Source organism: Chanos chanos, chromosome 4 (genome assembly GCF_902362185.1).
Source record: "Chanos chanos chromosome 4, fChaCha1.1, whole genome shotgun sequence".
Taxonomy (NCBI): domain Eukaryota; kingdom Metazoa; phylum Chordata; class Actinopteri; order Gonorynchiformes; family Chanidae; genus Chanos; species Chanos chanos.
In genome coordinates, this window is record NC_044498.1 from 21,703,222 (window position 1) to 21,722,264 (window position 19,043).

Here is a 19,043-nt window from a genome sequence, read left to right on the forward strand (position 1 = left end):
ATCCAATCCAGGAGGTTAAGGATAAACTGTGTCATTCAGAAGTGTCTGAGGAACAAATCAGAACTTTGATTCATTGAGAAATGAAGAAGGTTTACAACAACCGTCCTGATGGAAAAATGAGCAGGCGTTGAGTCTTAGTGTTCCTTGTTGTCCACCTGTCTGTACTAGATTCCTGGTGTTTTTTTTCCAGCTCGGGTCAGGATGTCCAGCGGGCAAGCGTGATAGTCAATCTGCCAAACCTGGTGCGTCAGAACCCGGCAGAGACCTTCCGGAGGGTCGTGCCAAAAGTTAGGGTAGGTCCAAATTTTGTTTGTGCGTTGAACATGTTCTTTGAAGACTGTTGTGGCCTAAAATTTCTGTTCTTTTGTTGTTTTGAAAATAGAAGTTGTTCCTCTGTTACCCCCGCACAGGAAGTGCTACACGTTGCAGGAGCAGACATGCAGCTCGCTGCAGCTGGCTCCTTCCTTACCATCCTCCAGGATGACATTGTCCTCATCCAGACACACACCCACTCCATCCTGCAGATAGTCCTTCTCAACCTGGACCACCGTGACACAGGCAAGCATTGCTAATGACCTCTGGGCCTTTCCCTTCATACTGAAACCCATGGTCAGAGTCCATGTATTGCATTGCTTTAATTCAAGATCCGTGAAGTGCATTCTATGGGAGCAGACTTTGAGATAGCTTGGTTGTGAGGAACGGGGGCTTTGCTGTGCTGCTCTTGCTCGGTTTGAAGTTCCTTATCCTGCTGTTTTCAGGTTTCCAAAAGAGAAAGGATTATGTAAGAGCTCTTAAATTTAGCACTTACTGTGAATATCCCCTCTACCTGCCACAAAGAACGAGAACAGAACAAATGAAATTCATGGCAACTTGGCCGACTTGGCTTACTCTCTGTTGCTACCGGTTTGGCTTTGAATGGTGCAGTTGAGCAAAAAGAAGCTTTCATTTGCATTTTTACAAGGTTTCTTTTGTGTTTTTGTCTCTCACATTTTCTCAACAGTGGTCAGCAACGCTTGGCTTGAGACGTTGCTATCAGCAATTGATGCTTTACCAAAGGAGACCATTAGGCAGGAGGTAATGTCAACTTGAACTCTTGCTACTGACTTACAGAGAGAGACAGAGAGGGGGGGGCAGATTATAATAGAATCTTCCAGAATAATTTGCTTCTAAATTAAGTTCAGGAGCACTTTTTACTTTCTTTAGGAGAACAAACAATATGAATGACAGTTGATATTTTTGGTTAGAATTTATTATTATCACGGAAACAACTCAGATAACATTTCAATAGTGGTAACATTTTTAAGGGATTTTCAAGTTACATGTCTGTTATTTTGCCATTTTAGACATACCTTGAATGCTGTCTTAATAGTCTTAATAGTTTTCAGGTGTTGGCTGATGATCTTAGCAACTCTTTTGCTTTTCAGCCTTAGCAAGGTATTGAGGCATGCTGTAAAGATTTGATACTTCAGTCAAACAGCCATAACAATTGTTTTACCTTTCAAGATTCTCTGAAGGGGTAAACTTTATGTATGAATTTTATATGTAGTTCTATATCTGCTGTGACGGAGGTTTTGTGGAGTGCTATTGTAAGAACTGAAATTGTAACAAGCAGTTTAAAGCATAAGGAAGGCTTAGCAAATGGAAAAGTCAGGCTAACTGCTGTTTTCTTTTAATTATCACAATATTCCGTAGAATCTTTGTTTGGTTTGTATGGAACTGTTAAACAAGAGAGAAACAATGAACTGTGTCGCATAGCTGTGTCGTAGAGAGGAAGCTCAAATTTATAGTGAGTTATTTTTCTCTTAGAGGTGTAGTGCAGGAATGGACATGCTAAACCTCACTAACTCACTAACCGCTTTCTGTTGGCTGAATGTGCAGATTCTCAACCCACTGGTGTCCAAAGCACAGCTTTCTCAGTCTGTACCAGCACGCCTTGCCAGTTGTCGGATCCTGGGAAAGGTAGCTGGCAAATTTGACTCTTCAATGTGAGTTTGCCCTGGCATCTCCTCCCTGCTTTTATGACACAGGCATCGTCGTTTCCCTGAATTGTAAACTTCTGATGTCTTTACTGGGACACATATTAAATACATTATACATTAGACAGTAGCTTACATAGTTAAAGTGTAAGAGGACCTCTGTCAGCATTAGTTCAGCTGAGTTTGGATTTAAGGATTTTCTTCTGAAAAAAACATGAGTAAAATCCCATTTGATGTTGTGAGTAGTTGCTTCTAGATCTCTGTGGCGCTGGATGTGATTTTATAATGCTTTTGCTTTTTTATGAGGTAGTATACGCTCACATACATATATACCAAGGAAAGATCCTGCTTGTTTCAGAATGTGCAGAATGAGAGATGCAGCAAGTGATTGGCTAAGCAACTATGTTTGAAATGGCAAAAACATGCAAAAACTATACTGTACCAAAAGCACAACACCAAAACACTGGATGTGTGTAGTTTTCTATATTTTTGGCATATTTGTGAAGTGGTTTTGCTGTGGCTTACACTCCACAGAGTGAAGAAAGATCTGCTGCCGCTGGTCAGGTCGCTGTGTCAGGACGTGGAGTACGAGGTGCGCTCCTGCATGTGTCGCCAGCTGGAGAACATCGCCAGGGGAATTGGGTAAAAATATCAAAATACAAACAAACCCACAACAAGAAAAAAAGAAGAAGTTGCGAAATCAGTCGCATCACTCACTCTAACTGGCTTTACTTCTAACTTAATTCTGAAAAGAACCAGTCCTGGGTCCCAAGGCACACTGAAGTCTTTGTACCAGCAAAACACACTGAAATCAAAGGTTGTGTTAATGCTATGTCCAGTGGTTTTTATCTTTTGTAAAAGGCTTGCTGCTGTGATACGTCCGCAAGGCAGCTGTTGAGAACCTCTCAGTAAAATTGGAGCGGAGAAGGGGGTCTCTTTTCTCTATTATTATGAAAGAGCATGAACACCTTAAAAAATTACTCAAGCTGGGAACATTTTCCCCAAGTAACCACGCTCTCCCGTCACACAAGCCGGGCGCAATTCGATTTGGATATAGGTGTCACACTAAGCTGACGTACCCAGCCTCACACTAATGCACTCTCCAGAAGTAGCCAGTCAGTTTCCATGGGGCTTCTGAAAGAGAGATGGGCCGTTCTTGGTATTCCCTAAAGACATTATGGCCCATATAGAACGAAAATTCTAACCAACATTTTGCAGTACTGCATTCTGCAATATTGTATGAATCGTGTGACTAGAACTGACGTACTTACTGAAAACCTGTCAGAACTGTCATGGATGATTCTGCCTTTTGGTATTTGCTGTGTGCTCTTGGCGCTGAAGCTGCCATACAAGATTTTGGCCCTTTGCATCAAGTCTGTTAGATTTTTTTTCTGGGACATAATGCATCAAGATGTGAAGCCAGGACTATACAGCCAGAATCAATCATGGCATCTTTAATATGACCTCATACCTTTTACAATGCACCCATGCTTGTACATTAAGTAAAGGTATAGCGCACACTTGTTTCCACATGCTGTACCAATATGAAGCCCAAACCTATGTATGCAGAAATACACTATAAACAATTATATTTGTAGTAGCACAAATCCAAAGATTAAGATCATATGCATTTAAAGAAGACAATACCAATACTCATTTGTAAATTTCATTAGACCAGATGCAATGTTTGAGATCCCTGTCACATTTACCTATATTTCCAGCATGTAGTGAAAATACATGTGCTTATGGAAATGCATACATGTGCGTTTGTCTGTCCCAGTCTACGGTGTGTATGTATGTGAATACGTGACATGATGCTAACTGCCCGTGTCCTGTTTCAGGCTGGACCACACTAAGGCAGTGGTGCTGCCCGAGCTGGTGGAGCTAGCTCGAGATGAGGGCAGCACAGTACGACTAGCTGCCTTTGACACCATCATAAACCTGCTGGAAATGTTTGACAGCGGTGAGACCCTCACACACTGATTACTGCTGATCATAAAAATGTGCTAGCTCAATGCTTTTACTGAAAATATGTGAGTGTTGGATATTTGGGAAGTTGTTTGACTTTATTAAGATTTCCTTAGATGTATCATTCTCAAGTACTTGTGAATATACTTTTTAACAAAGGAAATAATACAAAATTCATTCATGTGTGGTCATGGGATGTTTAGTCCACCTTGTATATTGTTTCAAAGAAGAGATTTCTCAGAATAATTACTCATGAATTAGGCTGCATCCTCAAAAATTAATGCCTATGGTCCATGTGTGGGATACTGAATGCAGAGCAAAAGTCAAGCGCTGTCATAATGTTGCGTAGTCTGCAAAGACACACACGTCAAGTCTAGCTATCTGTCTCACACCTTTCTCTTCTTCCATTTCACAGAAGACAGAACGCGGGTGATATTTCCTTTAGTGAAAACATTCTGTGAGAAATGCTTCAAAGCTGATGAGGCAGTGCTCACTTCCCTGTCTTTCCAGTATGGAAAACTGTGCCATGGCCTCTCGGGTAAGAGCTTGCCACACTGGTTACAATGAGGGGGTGGGGACCATCACAGACTTGTGAAGGGTGTGTTTGGATTGTGAGTTGGACTCAGATCTGGGTTAAATGAGTATCTGAGGTATTTTAATGACTGGGTCCTTAATTCATAGGATGAGTAGCATGTTTGATAAAAATTCAGAAAGGCATTCCTGTTTGTTATGGCATCAGCACTAACTTTAGAAAATGACAGAGGGTTAAGGTAACCCAGGGCCCAATTCAGTGCTTGTTTGATCTTGGTCTTAAAAAAAAAACAAAAACAAAAAACCAAAAATGAGTCTTCTGTAAGTTACATTACCTCAGCTGAAAGGAAAAAATGCAACAGCAAGGTCTGTTTGACTAATGTATTTTCTCAGGCAGATTGAAGTGAGACTTAACAGCAGCTTGTCTTTCTCAGTTGTATCAGGACAGTTGCTAGTTGCTAACATGCTCTGGGAAAACAGAATTACAAAAGTATGCCAGGGTCAACCCAGGAAAGCGGGAACAGGTGTTACGCAGATTGCTACTGCCACCTGTTGGAATAGCCTAATATTGCATCTCCATTCGCATATTAACACTGACCTGTATAAATGAGATTTGAGTCAAAAACCAAAGGTGAAAAAGAAAATCCATTTGAAAGCCATGCTGCAGCACACTGGCATATTATTTGATGAGGTTCACTTTCAGAGAATTTGAACATGAATCGAACCTTGATCTGCAGGGTCCTTGAGTTGCGTGACAGCTTGTCCTGGGATTTAACTTAAGTCTTGAGTATGTCGGACATTGTAAATATCGTAACATGTATGAATAAGACATGATTTTGACCTACACAAATCTGACAGTTGGAGGGCATAATGGAAGTGAACTAATTCAGGTGGTCATTTGCAGGTTAAATGTGTATTCCACATTTTATGATTTTTTTAGCCACAGCACTGAATATCTGACAGTGAATATTGTACATGTACATGTTTAGCTAGGTTAACATGAAGTATTTCCCAAATATGGCTTCAGCAACAGTACTGGCACAGAGCAGATCACAGTTATAACTTTGACCCTTGCTGACATGCATAACTGTCCAGGTCATGTTATCCAACATAACAAAATCTTTTTAAAAAATGAATGGCATTATTAGATGATCATACCCCTGCCTCTTTCTCATCTGCTTTTCATACTTAAAGTCCTTACACAGTTCTTACACTCTTCAAAGACACTCACTCTCTTTGTCAACCTTTTGCCCCCACAGCGTCCTTCACAGACGAGCAGCATCTGTGGTTCCTTGAGTACTATAAGAAGCTGTGCTGTCTGGGCCTTCAGCATGAGAACGGCCACTGTGAGAGTCAGCCGTACCCACTGGAGCTGGATAACAAGTATGCCCTGGTGCGCAGAAACTGTGCCTACAACTTCCCTGTGAGTCACGCGAAAATCACATCAAAATGAGTCACTTTCACCTCACGAAGATTACATCAGAATCAATCAAAAATATTTTATGTCAAATGGTCAGTTTGGAAAATATAGATGGTTTAATGAGTGCTCACATTGTCTTAGGAGCAGGTTGCTATAAATAATTCTACACAGATTTGTTGGCTTAACGTATAGAGTTAGATTTTAACCCCAAAAGGAATTCACGTATCTTGACAGAGGTTTTCCTGTGATTAAATACCCGGGTGACCCAAAGAAGTAATAGATCACATTGGAAACAAAGCTATAAAATATCCCCAGTAGTTTGTGTTCGTTCAGTTCAATTGAGTTTGCTTAGCACTTTTTACAGTAGACATAGACACCAAGTAGCTTAATGGAATACCAGGTATGAGACCCCTGGTGCCCAACCCTGGAGACAGTGGCAAGACAGAACTCCCTTTGGCAGAGAAGGGAAAAAAATCATGCAAAGAACCAGGACTCAGAAGGGGAATACCATCTTCCTCTGGCTGGCCTGGGGTTATTAAAATGTAGATTAGAGACTATTTTAGGGAGTAAAGGGACAGAAAAATCAAAGGGAAGTGAAATTCATTTTAGGACATTTGATGTCTGAGTGCAGAAGAAAAGACAGAGTATTCTGAAAGGAAAGGTCAAATGCTGCAGTGATATCTAGTAGCACTAATGTATAGGCAGCCACGGTCAGAGAGGGGAAGCAGGTCATTCAGAACATAAACTAAAGCTCTCAAATGGTACTTTTCTGGGTATTTGTAAAAATCTAGGTCCTCCCCAGCTCCACAGATTGGGTGGAATTTAAGGATACAAAGACAAATAATTCTCCTGACTCTTTGACAATTTTTTTACCAAGTTCAAAAAATCAGTTTATATAACTATATTAAGAATCTGTAATGCAGATGGGAGAAAATCTCTTGTATTGGTTTGTATCCACTATCCTTAGCTCCTGTGTTTAAGGTCCTGAGAGTCAGTTCCATTTGTACAGTATTCTGGCTTCTGTCTTTAGGCAATGATTTTTATGCCACTTTCATATATTTTAGACTTAGCTGAATGTCTAACATTTGGCAGCAAACTGGTTTCCCATCCGTCCGTAGGCCATGATGTTATTTGCTGACCCGAACCACTTTCTGTCGGAGTTGTACCGTACCTTCTCAAGCTTGTGTCATGATCCCGACATCCCAGTGCGGCGAACGGCAGCTGAAGGTTTTCACGAGGTACGTAAGACGACATCCCATTACTCAACACACTCAAGAAAGTCTCCTGTCCTAACAACTCATTAACTCATGAGCTTCGTGAATAATCTGAGACATTTCAACATGAGATTATAGATCAAACAGGCATGTAGTTTAACGACTGGAACCTTAAATCCAGTAAACCAATTTCTGGTTTGTATGAATGTAACCCATGTTGATATTATCCTGATGCTATAAAAAAGTGATGTCCTTGTCGCAGATGATTATCGCGTAGGCTTTTAGAAGTGACTCTAGGCATATAGGAGATTTTGTCTCTCCCTCAGGTGGTCAAACTTCTGGGCCCAAATGTGCACTATGTACACAAGGAGCTGGTGACATTGCTGCAGGATGATTCGCTGGAGGTGAGAGTCTCTTCATGAAGAACGCATATGGGTTGACGTACATTGCTGACTTCTTCTGTTAGTTTATTTTTTATGTGTCTATTTTTTCTGTGTAAATAAGTGTGTGTGTGTGTGTGTGTGTGAGGGAGAGAGGGTGAAAGAGAGAGAGACAGACTGTACCAGTGAGAGATGAAGAGAGAGAGAGAGAGAGAGAGAGAGAGAGAGGGAGACAGACTGTACCAGTGAGAGATGAAGAGAGAGAAAGAGAGAGAGCAAGAGAGAGAGAGAGAGAGAGAGAGAGAGCGAGAGAGAAAGAGAGACGCAGTGCAAAAGGATAAATGGGAGATAAAGAGAGAGAATGACAAAGACAAATGGCTGATGACTGTGCCCTGTGACTATATGGTGACATTCCCTTGGCACATGCTGTGACATGTGGTGACACATCCCTGTGAGAGGGCTGCTTGCCTTGAGGTGATAGTTTGTAGTGTGAAACCTTGTCTTTATTCAGAGCTAGACTGCTGACTACTCGCTGAGGGCCATTTTTAGACACAGACTCTGTCTGGCTCTGTATATGTGGCTAGCGGAGGCTAAAGTCCTTTTCCATGAGCTCTATCTTGTCTCTGTTGCTGAGGTTAGGAGCTTTTTATTGTTTGTTTCCTCCTGATTTCCTTAGATGTGTTTGTCAATTTATTAATGTTTGCCACACTGTCAACTAAAATGATTATTTGCTTTAACTGAAGGCTGGCATCGGAAAATCATCTCTGTGATGAGCAATTCAGAGATTTCATTACGAACAAGAACAGAGAAGAACAGAGGAGGAGGAACTGCCTTTTTTTAGCAGCACTAATAAAAACTGCCCCTTGGTATCTCCCCTAGAACAGCAAAAGCAGACCAAGCTGTCCAAAACAGTGAAGGCGTGACACAATTAACAGCCGTGCAAGATTAAATCCTAATGCTTAGTGTATCAGCGTATTTCATACTTCCAAAAGACACAATGATAATGCCATAGGTTTTGTGATAGGCTGTGTTCAGAGGGTTCACGTTGTGATTTTGAGCTTGTTGTCTCTTTGGTGGCATGTTACCATATTACTTTGACCCCACAGGTACTGGATGCACTGCTGAGTCATCTTCAAGAAACTCTGGAACTTTCCACCTCTAGAGGAGAAGGAGCAGGGCCAGAGAGCAAGGTACCAACAGAGCACTCTGTGTGTGTGTGTGTGTGTGTGTGTGTGTTTGTGTGTGAGATAGAATGAGAGAAAAAGAGAGAGAGATGGAGAACTGATATGCTATTGTGATTCTAACTTTATTTCCAGAGTTTTCTTCCCTTTTGAGTTCCTCAACACTTGACATCCGAGTCCCTGTTTTTCACTTTATCACCCTGTGCATCACTTTTCATGTCAGAGAGCATTAGCTCAACGCCGACTTAATCGCAGGGCTAAGCAGCTTTTGTTTGCCACTTTTGTTAGTTCTGGGCAAGCTGCTGAAATCTGTAGAAATTGAATGAATTTTCTCAGAAAAGTTCATGCTAATTGCTCCACTCTGCGGTAAAGTCAATGCTCTGAAAATAAATGTGAAACATTCTTTAGCTCTGAGCCAAGAGCTCCCAGGTGATAGCTTTCAAGCCAAGTTAATCAGTCTCAAGTAAATCAAGTGATTTGCTACCTCTCTCTCTCTCTTTCTCCCTCACAAACACACACACACACACACACACAGCAGGTGAATGTGCCTGACCTGGTGCCAGCACTGGCAGCGGCGGAGCAAAAAGCAGCAGCTTCCCTGCGCTGGCGTGTTCATGAGAAGCTTCTGCAGCGTTATTCCTGCCTGCCACGAGTCATCTCCGGAGAGCAAATCTACTTCCGTTTCCTGCCCAGGATGTTCAACATCATTACCACTAATGTAAAACACACATATACGACACACACACATTCACACACAGTTATGCCCCTGACCTCAATAAACTCACAGCTCTTTTCACTCTTCTCACCTATGTTTTTTTCTAGACTGTTCTCCCAGTCCAAAGGGAAGCTGCCAGGACGTTGTGCGTGTTCTTGCGCTACAATCGCAAACAGGAGCAGCGTCAGGAAATTATCAGTAATATAATGCAGGGTACATAAAATTGTTTTCCTTGATGCACGTTAGCACTTAGAATGAGACATACACATTCATCACACACAATCCTACATTACGTGTAATGTGCGATATTTTTGTCTGCATTATCATTGTCACCCTCACACCTGCATGGTGATATTTCTTTTTCACAAGTGTCTGAATAGAATGGAACGCTTTGGAAATATTCAAATCTCAGGTTCTCCCATGTTTTCTAGAACTTGCTCAAGGCAGAAGTTACTGGAATAGGTTACGGTACTTAGACCTGTGTGAGATTGCTATGGACTTGTTCTCCAAGTCCTACTTCTGCAAATATTTCTTCGTCCAAGCCCTTGAGCTTGTCAGCGACCCTGTTGCTAATGTCAGGTAAAGGAGTAAAGCTTTTCTAGTGACAAAGCACTCTCTGAAGGTCAGATCAAGGCTTCTCTGACCTCTCCGTAACCTTCCGTGACCCCACAGGTATAAGCTGTGCCACATGCTGCCTAGGCTAAGGGCCACTATCCGGCTGCCTGCCGACAAGCATCTCCTGCAGCAGCTGGAGTTCTGTGTGAGGAAACTGCTGTGTAGGGAGAAGGACAAGGATGTGGTGGCCACTGTGCGGAAGGTGAGGGACGTCACAGACCGTTAGCCTTTACATAACACTTCAGACGTTCTTACCAGTGGGGGTGTCCAACATAACGAAGCGTGGGGTTGGGGGAGTTCTGAGTTAGCTGGGTGGTTAACTGGAATGCTGTTTATTTAACTCAAGGGTTTACACTATGCTCACACATGCGTAATATGAAATCTAGTGTAATGTGAAATCTAAGTCTAGTTTCAAATAAGCGGGATGTGATTCGTGTGAAATCTGAAGTGTTCTGAATTTGTCGTGTAGTCTGAAGTTCTGACAATTTTGTGGAGTACTGACGAACCACCACTTTTCTAGAAAATTGAACTGTTCTTTGATCTTTTTTTTTCAGACAGTGTTGGAATTGGACAAGATGGACATTACAGAGCCAGTATGAGTTGTCCTATTCGTGTATCTTTACACTATATGATGTCATTCTGCCTCTAGGGTTTGTTTTCATTTGAACTGAAACTGAGTGTGTCTAACAGAAACATTTGTGCTCCAAGGTAAATTTTTAGAACAAATTTAAGAACAAATATAATGGACTTTCAAATCAAACCGAAACAAAATTATGAACCCAAAACATGTCCAAGCCATAGAATCAGAACCTACAACTGGCCCAGCTGAGTTTGAATGAGTTTGACATAAAGCTGGTGTTACTAACACTTGAAAACATTGTTCACATAATTCACTGCAGAATCTCTTGTTAGTGGACTGTCTTGGGAAATGATGCAGTGTGTGTTAGGGCTCTGCTGAGTTAGCTGTGAAATATCTGTCTCTCTGCCTTCTGCAGTATCATAAAAGACATGAGAGGGACCTCTTGGATCAGAAGAAAGAAAAGGAAGAGGCCTTACTCCTTGAAATGGTGAGACTTTCCCCATGCGATATGACTAAGCTCAGGACAAACTGTGTGACAGCCAAGTAATCAAGTATTTGCCTGGTTATCAGCCTTGATTCTCAAAGCTTACTGTGCACCGTTGAAGAACATCATCAACCCCAGATAAAGGGTAAAAATGCATTAAGATGTATTGAAGTGTGACAGTTTTTAAATTATGAATATTTTCAACCTACAGGAACTTCTTGAACGACAGCAGAGTGAAGTAAAACTGGTCAGTGAAAAGCACTCAGAGAAGAAGCGTGAGTGAACTTTTAATCAAACATATTCGTAGTTGTCATGACTGATTCCATTTCTGCAGGTGGAAATACTTGTGTGTAATTGTGTGTGTCTGTATCACTATATATGTTTGTTTTTTCTGGTTTAAATCATATTGATACTTCAAACTGAGAAGCATGGACTGTGACACCTATTCGGTCACTCTCCATAAATGAAAGTGTTCCAAGTCTTTTTGCACTGAATGGTTTTGTCATTTGGTGTTGCAGGAAGAGACAGTAAAACGGGGCTGTCAGGAAGTAAGGGAATGTCAAGCTCTACATCTGGGGCAACACTGTCTACCTCAGCTGGTATGAATATCCACTGTTTGTCTGTAACACCATACAGAGTACTGCGTGGATAGTAGATGGTGATGGCGGATAGTGACAGTAATGTTGATTGCTTATTCCTGCAGATGTATATGAGAGCACTGGGGAGTGGGGGGTAAAGCAGTGTACACAGCTAACACTGGATGTGTGTCTTTGTAGACACCTTGTACAATGAATAGTGTCTTGTGGTGTAACCATAAGAGTGATGATGATGATGTGTGTGCAGGTAAAGAGATGAGGAAGGCCAAACTTGCTCGGAGTCGGTCTCTCAGCAGTCATCCCACCACACCCAAGATGGCCAACTCTGACAAAACACTGTTAGTAGAAAGCTTCTTTCAAACTCATGGTTTTGAGAATTAAAATAGATCTGTTTATTTCCGATGAAAAACATGGTACCACATTTTGTTTATTTAATCCAGATCTTTTGCTCAAGATTTCACTACCGATATCCTCTCTGGAAATGTTAACACGTTTTGCGTTTTAACAGAATTAAGCAGTGGCTACAGGAGAAGAAATTTCAAAACGTTATGAATGAGAGTGCCATGAATTATTGCAACGAGTATTATGACTGTTTTAAGCCTTAGTTGCACACTGTTGTCAGGTAGTATTACAAGTCTTACACACTTATAGTCTTAGCAGGAATTACTTTTAGTCTCAGTTGTGCAGTGTTATTGCAGAAGAGAATTTGGTCTTTTTTGTTTTATGACGAATGTATTGTCAAGTTTATTATTTTAATCCTGTCCCCCACACATACACACCTTTATACTCTGCTCCAGAAAAGTGAAGGAATCAGGGAGTTGCACTGGACCGGTGAAGAGCTCCATGCTACCAGTGAACGGTAACCAGTTTACGCTTCACATCATCCACCAAAATTTACAGGATAACTATGTTCTTAAATAATATAGTTAAAACAGTGTTTTTATAAAGGAAACCTTTAATCCAGTGCCTCTGTGTCCTCCAACCCTTGTCTCCCAGACGACGCCTTGCGACCCCACCACTTTAACGTGGCCTCCTCGTCCTCCTCACTGTCCCCGACTCCCTCCACCTCCTCCATGCCTGTCCTGATACGCAGCAACACAACCAGTTCTGTAGATCATAGGAGCAACGGGGGCAAAGACACACAGTCCAGAAAACTCACCATGTAGGTCTGATGACTACTGTGGGCCTCCAGTGGGTCATAAGCCATTATAACTTGTTAAAAGAAACGTGAAAGTAAAAAAAAAAATATCCAGGAGAAAAATACAGTTTTTACATTTCACCTATGCAAGAAAATGTGTAGAAACTTTGGAAAGTCTGTTTCCCCTCAAAATCTATGTGGCAAGCCCAAATGCATAATGAAAATTTTAATTTCTGAATTATTTAGAGATGATTTCAGTGACAACAGTTAGATAAAACAGATAAAATAGGTTGATTCATGATAGAGCTGACCTAATAGCTCATTAATTTGCTCTTTTAGAATGCGGTACTGTACATGCCACAAGGCTGTATAGGTCTTCAATGCCTTTCTAAGTCTATGAAAAATACTAATCTTATCCTGTGTTTGTGTGTGTGCGTGTGTGTGTGACAGACAAAGAAAATCAAATTCATTTGGTATGCAAAGTGGGAGGGAGTGACAGCCAATCGGAGGGAAGAGAGCTGCAGTGATGTTCCCTGACCGTACCCCAACCCCCAACCCATAGCCACAGGGAACTCACACAAACGCCTGCCTGGTGGCATGATGGCATCCATTATGATGGTCCTACCTGATGTTTGGCCTGTCCTCAGCATCCCCTGAACACAAAAACATTACAGCTGAACTCATTAAATGCTTTTAATGAAGGGTCGGTGGCATCAGGACTCCTGTCAAGTCAGTCAAAGTCGATATGGATTCATCTCTGCCTTAGTTCATAAACATCTGCATTGTTTGTCACAAAACGGATACAGACTAGAAAGGATGAGTGACAAGATGTGTTTAATTTATTGCCTCTTTTTTTTGGTTATTGTATTATAGCATGCCTTGCAAATTCTCTCTTTATGTTTTATATTTTCCAACTGGATAAAAAAAAAGAGGAAGTACTATGTATTTTTATGATTCAGCAGCACCTTTTACAAGATCTGGAACTTTCCATCTCACTAACAAAATTGTACCTGGTGTTCCTTAGCACCCAGTTGATTCATATCAACCTCTCAGTACCCAAACAATAAATCCCATGTTGAATATGTCTAGTTTTCAAGAGTTTCAATTAAACACACTGTATATAGCTTTAAGGCCAAAAACCAGTTTAGTAGTTTTATTTATTTCAAATTACACAATGGACTGTTACATTGATGGGCAACCTTGTGTCACTATACATTAACATAAGCATAGTAAGTAACACAGTATACACAGTAAAGGACGGAAATGTAGTTCATAACAATTTTTCAGGATTTTTTCCCATTACTGAAATTTCTAAATCACCCGTCATATGACAATGAATTTGTGATTTTACTGTAAAATGCATAATCACTCTATTGCACTGTTTTAGAGTTTGTCCTTTATTTTGACACACTAGGTTCAAAAGGAAAAATGACCTTGATCTGGTTTACTTTTCTTTCTTTTGAAATAAAAACATAAGACCTTACAAGGTGGGGTCTCCAGGCCAGTGAGATGTTGCCATGTTAAAGACCACCATGTGAGGTGTGATAGCAAGTGTATGCAAACATGGCTACTTCTTGGTGGGATCGGTTACACGGCCCATATACAGCAGGGCCTTGGTGGCCTCATGGTAGACGAGGAAGAGGAAGGGTCGGTTGATGGTTAGCCGAGGGGGAAGACTGGCCATTATTGGGCTTTTTTCTAACACAGCACCTCCCGAGGCCCCTCTTTCATCCACTTCGATGGACACCTTGTGCAGGACCTAGGACCACAGCAGTAGTGATCAATGCCTGCACATATGACTGCAGGATTATTTGCGTTTGGTACTGCCTTAACCCACTAAACTTTACCTTTTTTTTTTTTTTTTTTTTTCACCAAAACACAACATGCAGTAAAAGTCAATTCATCTTCTTTTCCTGTAAATTTTGCCTTCTTTTCTCTTTTGAGTTCCCGTTAAAAATGTTTGTTTAGGTATTTGATATATAAGACTATTATTCTGCACCTGATGTTTCTGCGCTATGTGCACTATGCACTATTCTGCACTATGTGCTCATATAGACCAATTTAAAAAGGGAACTCAAGGATTTTACCTGTCCTTAAATCAAATACAAAGTAAGCATATACAGGTTTAAAAATATGTTTATCGACAGAGTTCTGCCAAACGCCATTTAATGAAAGTGGTTTCTTGAGTCAAAGAAAAGGTGAAAACATAGTAGACTCCATGCAAATGGAGGGCTGCCACTAAGTTCTCTAAATGTCATGAATATTGCTATAATTTTAATATGACCCTCCAGACAGCGTATATGCATGTGTGTACCATTCTGTGATAGGTGTCTCTGCCATTAACCCCTACACCAAACTTCTCATGGCAAGCAGTGTAATTTGTCTTCTCAGCAACGTTAAGCCAGGTCTCGTAAAGTAATTAAAGGTGGATATGTGATATGCACACTGATGTAACTCTGACCGAGGCTCTAAGAACACACTCATTCAACACCATGAGGCGTTCTCCATCCACTTAGTGTTCTCACTTTCTTTAACTATCTCTTGTTCTCCCTTGCTCACTCTTCTTGTTTTCTCTCAGCCTTGTCTTGTCTTGTCTATCCTTTCATCCAAAAGTGAAGTGAATAGTGAACAGCAGCTAACAGATGCACTCACCTCAGCCAGTTGAAGGCCCTGGCTCTTACTGACACCAGAGAGGTCAGCAGTGCTCTCAAACACTCCTTTGATGCCTATACTCTCCAGGCTTCTCTTCAAGGAGTAGGACTGCTCTAGCACAAATTTGGGAAGCTGTACCTCTAGTTTCCTGTGATCACAGCACGAAACATTCTGATGAATTTCGATGTTCATGTACAGAGGACAACATGTACACTACAGCGTAAATTGCAGAGCATAACCACTTGTTTTTAATCACTTGAATTTATTACTCAGAAAAGTTGCAATGTCTTGAACTAAAAGATGGATTAGATGTTATAAAGACATGCCTTTCAAATTTAGCTATGTGTATTTAAGGCATTTTTAACTTAAATTTTTTAAATTGTGTTTGAAGCTAAGCTGAGGCTAATTGTGCTTCTCAGCTTACGCATTAACTGAAACAATGCACCTTAAACGAAAGTTGCAGGAACACAGATGATGTCAGAACGTATGGTCTGACTTACGTTTTCTTCAGTTTTTCAACCCATCCAACGAATACTTCAGCAGTGATTGCTTCATCAATGGAGGTGTAATCTACATCCTCGTCTGGGTACAGTACAAGCATGGCAGTGCCATCTGTACAGGGAAGTCTCAGTATGCCCACCTTAAATTTTGCGTCATATGCCAGGTAGTACTTGTCTGACCTGAACATCATGGGCACCTGGACGATGTGGTACTTGTCGATGTAGAAACGTTCGTCACTTGTAAAGGAAGCATTGAATGGGAGCTTCCATGGACCTGGTACAGAGCCAAAAAAAGTTGCGTTACTTGTTTGAAATACATCAGAGTAAAAAATCCCACAGTGATTATATATCAGTTTACCAAAATAATTTCATAATCCAATCTGATATATACACTCATCCCTTGAGCAGAGTCTTACTGCCATATATTAAATAAAGCAGCTGACATATTACAGCTTGCACTGAATGTGTCTTCAAGTGAGATGACTGGAAGCTGTAATTCTAAAAAATGATAACAAAAACACACAAATGTACGAATTTTGGAGGGCTTAGTTCAGTTCTTTTTAATTGAAGTCAGTTCCAGCAGTCATCCAAATTTCATTTAAGTAACCTAGAACTCTTAAACAACATGAGATTAACAATTTATGAACTAAATTTCTGGGCAATTAAACACAGTTGAAACTGATTTGACCTAAACTCTGACATTACGTGTAAATGTGATGTCTTGCCTCTGAAGTAGGCTGCACTGATGAGTGCCAGTTTGATCTGTGGATCTATGGAATCCACAAAGTCCCTCACTTTGTCTCCTGTGGCACTCCGAACATAGTCATTAATGATCCCCTTGGTCGTCTGTGCATTTCCAAAATCGACGCTACGCACATCTGCGTCATAGTACTTCTTAACCTGGCCACTGAATTCAGGGTCCACCTGGAACTGCTGAGCAAGGAAGAGGCCAGTGGCTTGAGTCTGGGTCACAGTCTCCCTCAGCTGCTGCAGGAGTTGAGGTATCCGCTCCGGCTGCCCGTCCCTTTCCATGGGCGCCAGGGCCAGGCCACTTAGGAGTGCCTTGGATGTGGTACTTCTAGCACCTTCAGCCAGAGCAGCTAGGCCTATGGTTACACTCAACGGAGAGATGACCAGGTTGTCATCACTATAGCTAGCGATCTTGCGGTATAACGCAGTGGCAAACTCTGTATTCCTGCCTGCAAGTTCCTCCAAGTCGGCGCTGGGCCTTTGTGCATGAGCATTGAGTGCCAGAAGTGATACAAACAGTAGTTGAGACAGAGCGCCCATTTTCACAGTTTAACTGTTGTACCTTCGGGGCCTACGGAGCAAAAACAACTCAACAAAAGAAACACAAGAAATTTTTCACTCTCAACATACTTTGTGCTTCACTGTACAAGTAAATCCTGAAATAAGCGTCGCCATATCTTGCTATTATTTGCCTACTTATTCTGAAACATTTCAGAGGGAAATAGAAAAATTATATATATAAAATACTGATCTGAAACAAACATGGTCTGTTTTCTTTCTAACAGTTTTACGATTTATACATCAGTGCTCAAAGGCAACTTAACCGTTGGTCGAAAAAGTGAAGCCCATAGAAACATAACTTACAACCCTCGAGTAGCACTCATTCGAACCGTACAGGACTAAAAAAAAAAAAAAGAAGAAGAAGAAAAAAAAGAGTGTGCTCCCTAGGATAACGCTCTGTTTTACTGTTTAAAGTACCAAAGGGCAAGTGTACCCTTGTTCTGGTCTCATCTGTAAACTGGCAAATAGATCTTTATCCTCTAGAAGTGAGCGAGTGGCCTGTGTTACAAAGACAGGATCTGGTGCTGCGTACAACTATTTTCACATATAACATATATACACCCTAATGTGTAGTACAACGAAAAAGAACCAAATAAACAAGTAAGCAATACTGCTCCAAGTTCGCTTATGCACAGGCGTTGACACTTCGCACGTAGATAACAGTGGGCCCAAAAATACAGAGCATAGCTCCAAAGCAAGGCTTGCGTACATTTCAAAGGTTGATATGTATTGGACTGCCCGTCTGAACAATTTCATACGTAATCTGGTACAGATTTTCCACCTTTTTTACACAACACAGAATTGATCATTTTGCCACAATTGCACCAGTTATGAAACACATTAGTTTACAATCTCGAAAATGCTATGGCGACATCAGTTTGCATGCTGTGTCATAATCTCTGAAGGAATAATGAACCAAATGTCTTGTTTAGGACATCATGACATCACGCAGCCCTAATGAATACAAGAAATCAACTGAATATTTACGAAAGCTTACCAGAGCCTGTGGAGATCGTATATTCAGCAATATATTTGGACAACGGTAATGTCGCATAAACAGTTGATCCAAGGGTCAAGGAATTACCGGTCCAACGTTCTTATTCATAATGAAAAATACAAACAACGTCAACTCCGCAAAATACGCCTTGCCTGCGCGGTATTCCTGATGATTATATGCGCAGAGTAGCCTACATTTACGGCAGAGAGCTATTCGAGTAAACATTCTGTATTCTCAAACAATGGATTTAAAAAAGAACCGACATCCACATTATTTTCCTTCAAATATAGCATTGTACAACTTACAAATACTGCTTCTGGTTTCTCAAATCGCCCCGTGTTTTTTGTCAGGAATTTGCCAGAAAACAGCGGATTCCGTGCATCAGATCACTTGATTTGCAAACATCGTCCCTCATCTAGCGTAGATTTCGTGAACTGTCAGCTGGAGAATACTATTTTAGCCACAGGATGGCAGTCGCACGCCATGGACATGTAATAGGACTAAATGACATTTGTTATGAGTAGGCTACTCCCTCTCAGTGACCATCTTTGATTGAAATGCATTAAGAGATTTGTTTCTCTCTTACAATCTCGTAACCGCAAAGGTCACATTTTCTGTTATAAATCAAACTTCGAATGTGATTCGTTATTTTATATCATTTGTTCATTCTGAGTTAGAAGACCTGACGAGGCAGGAAATAACCTAACAGGAAACAGTGCGAAGAATCCGTCCTTTTTCTTCACGAGTTCTATCCAAGTTAAAGGATATCTACATAAGTAATTGGA

The 19,043-nt window shown here is 41.0% G+C and overlaps 2 protein-coding genes across 7 annotated transcripts; one reads left to right on the forward strand and one right to left on the reverse strand.

Annotated features, from left to right (window-relative positions):
• Positions 1-224: 224 nt before the first annotated feature.
• ppp4r4 (protein phosphatase 4, regulatory subunit 4) lies at positions 225-13,294 on the forward strand. The gene is made up of 23 exons (XM_030772039.1): positions 225-293; positions 411-558; positions 1,001-1,074; positions 1,879-1,985; positions 2,511-2,618; positions 3,818-3,939; positions 4,360-4,482; positions 5,735-5,898; positions 7,014-7,133; positions 7,436-7,513; positions 8,596-8,679; positions 9,206-9,388; positions 9,493-9,598; positions 9,817-9,964; positions 10,058-10,202; positions 10,555-10,593; positions 10,996-11,067; positions 11,276-11,339; positions 11,583-11,663; positions 11,908-11,998; positions 12,458-12,519; positions 12,657-12,822; positions 13,249-13,294. The coding sequence occupies exons 2-23, from the start codon at positions 438-440 to the stop codon at positions 13,292-13,294; spliced, it is 2,304 nt and encodes a 767-aa protein (XP_030627899.1). The 5' UTR covers positions 225-293; positions 411-437.
• Positions 13,295-13,919: 625 nt separating this feature from the next.
• On the reverse strand, positions 13,920-18,683 carry serpina10a (serpin peptidase inhibitor, clade A (alpha-1 antiproteinase, antitrypsin), member 10a). 6 transcript variants are annotated; one of them, XM_030770648.1, is made up of 6 exons: positions 18,564-18,683; positions 18,259-18,357; positions 16,676-17,271; positions 15,951-16,224; positions 15,451-15,598; positions 13,920-14,557 (listed from the first exon to the last, which is right to left on the reverse strand). In XM_030770648.1, the coding sequence occupies exons 3-6, from the start codon at positions 17,238-17,240 to the stop codon at positions 14,366-14,368; spliced, it is 1,179 nt and encodes a 392-aa protein (XP_030626508.1). In that variant the 5' UTR covers positions 17,241-17,271; positions 18,259-18,357; positions 18,564-18,683; the 3' UTR covers positions 13,920-14,365. The 6 variants fall into 6 exon arrangements, with proteins under 6 accessions (XP_030626508.1, XP_030626507.1, XP_030626511.1 ...); XM_030770647.1 differs by having other exon boundaries at positions 16,676-17,288; XM_030770651.1 differs by lacking the exon at positions 18,259-18,357.
• Between the last annotated feature and the right edge of the window lie 360 nt (positions 18,684-19,043).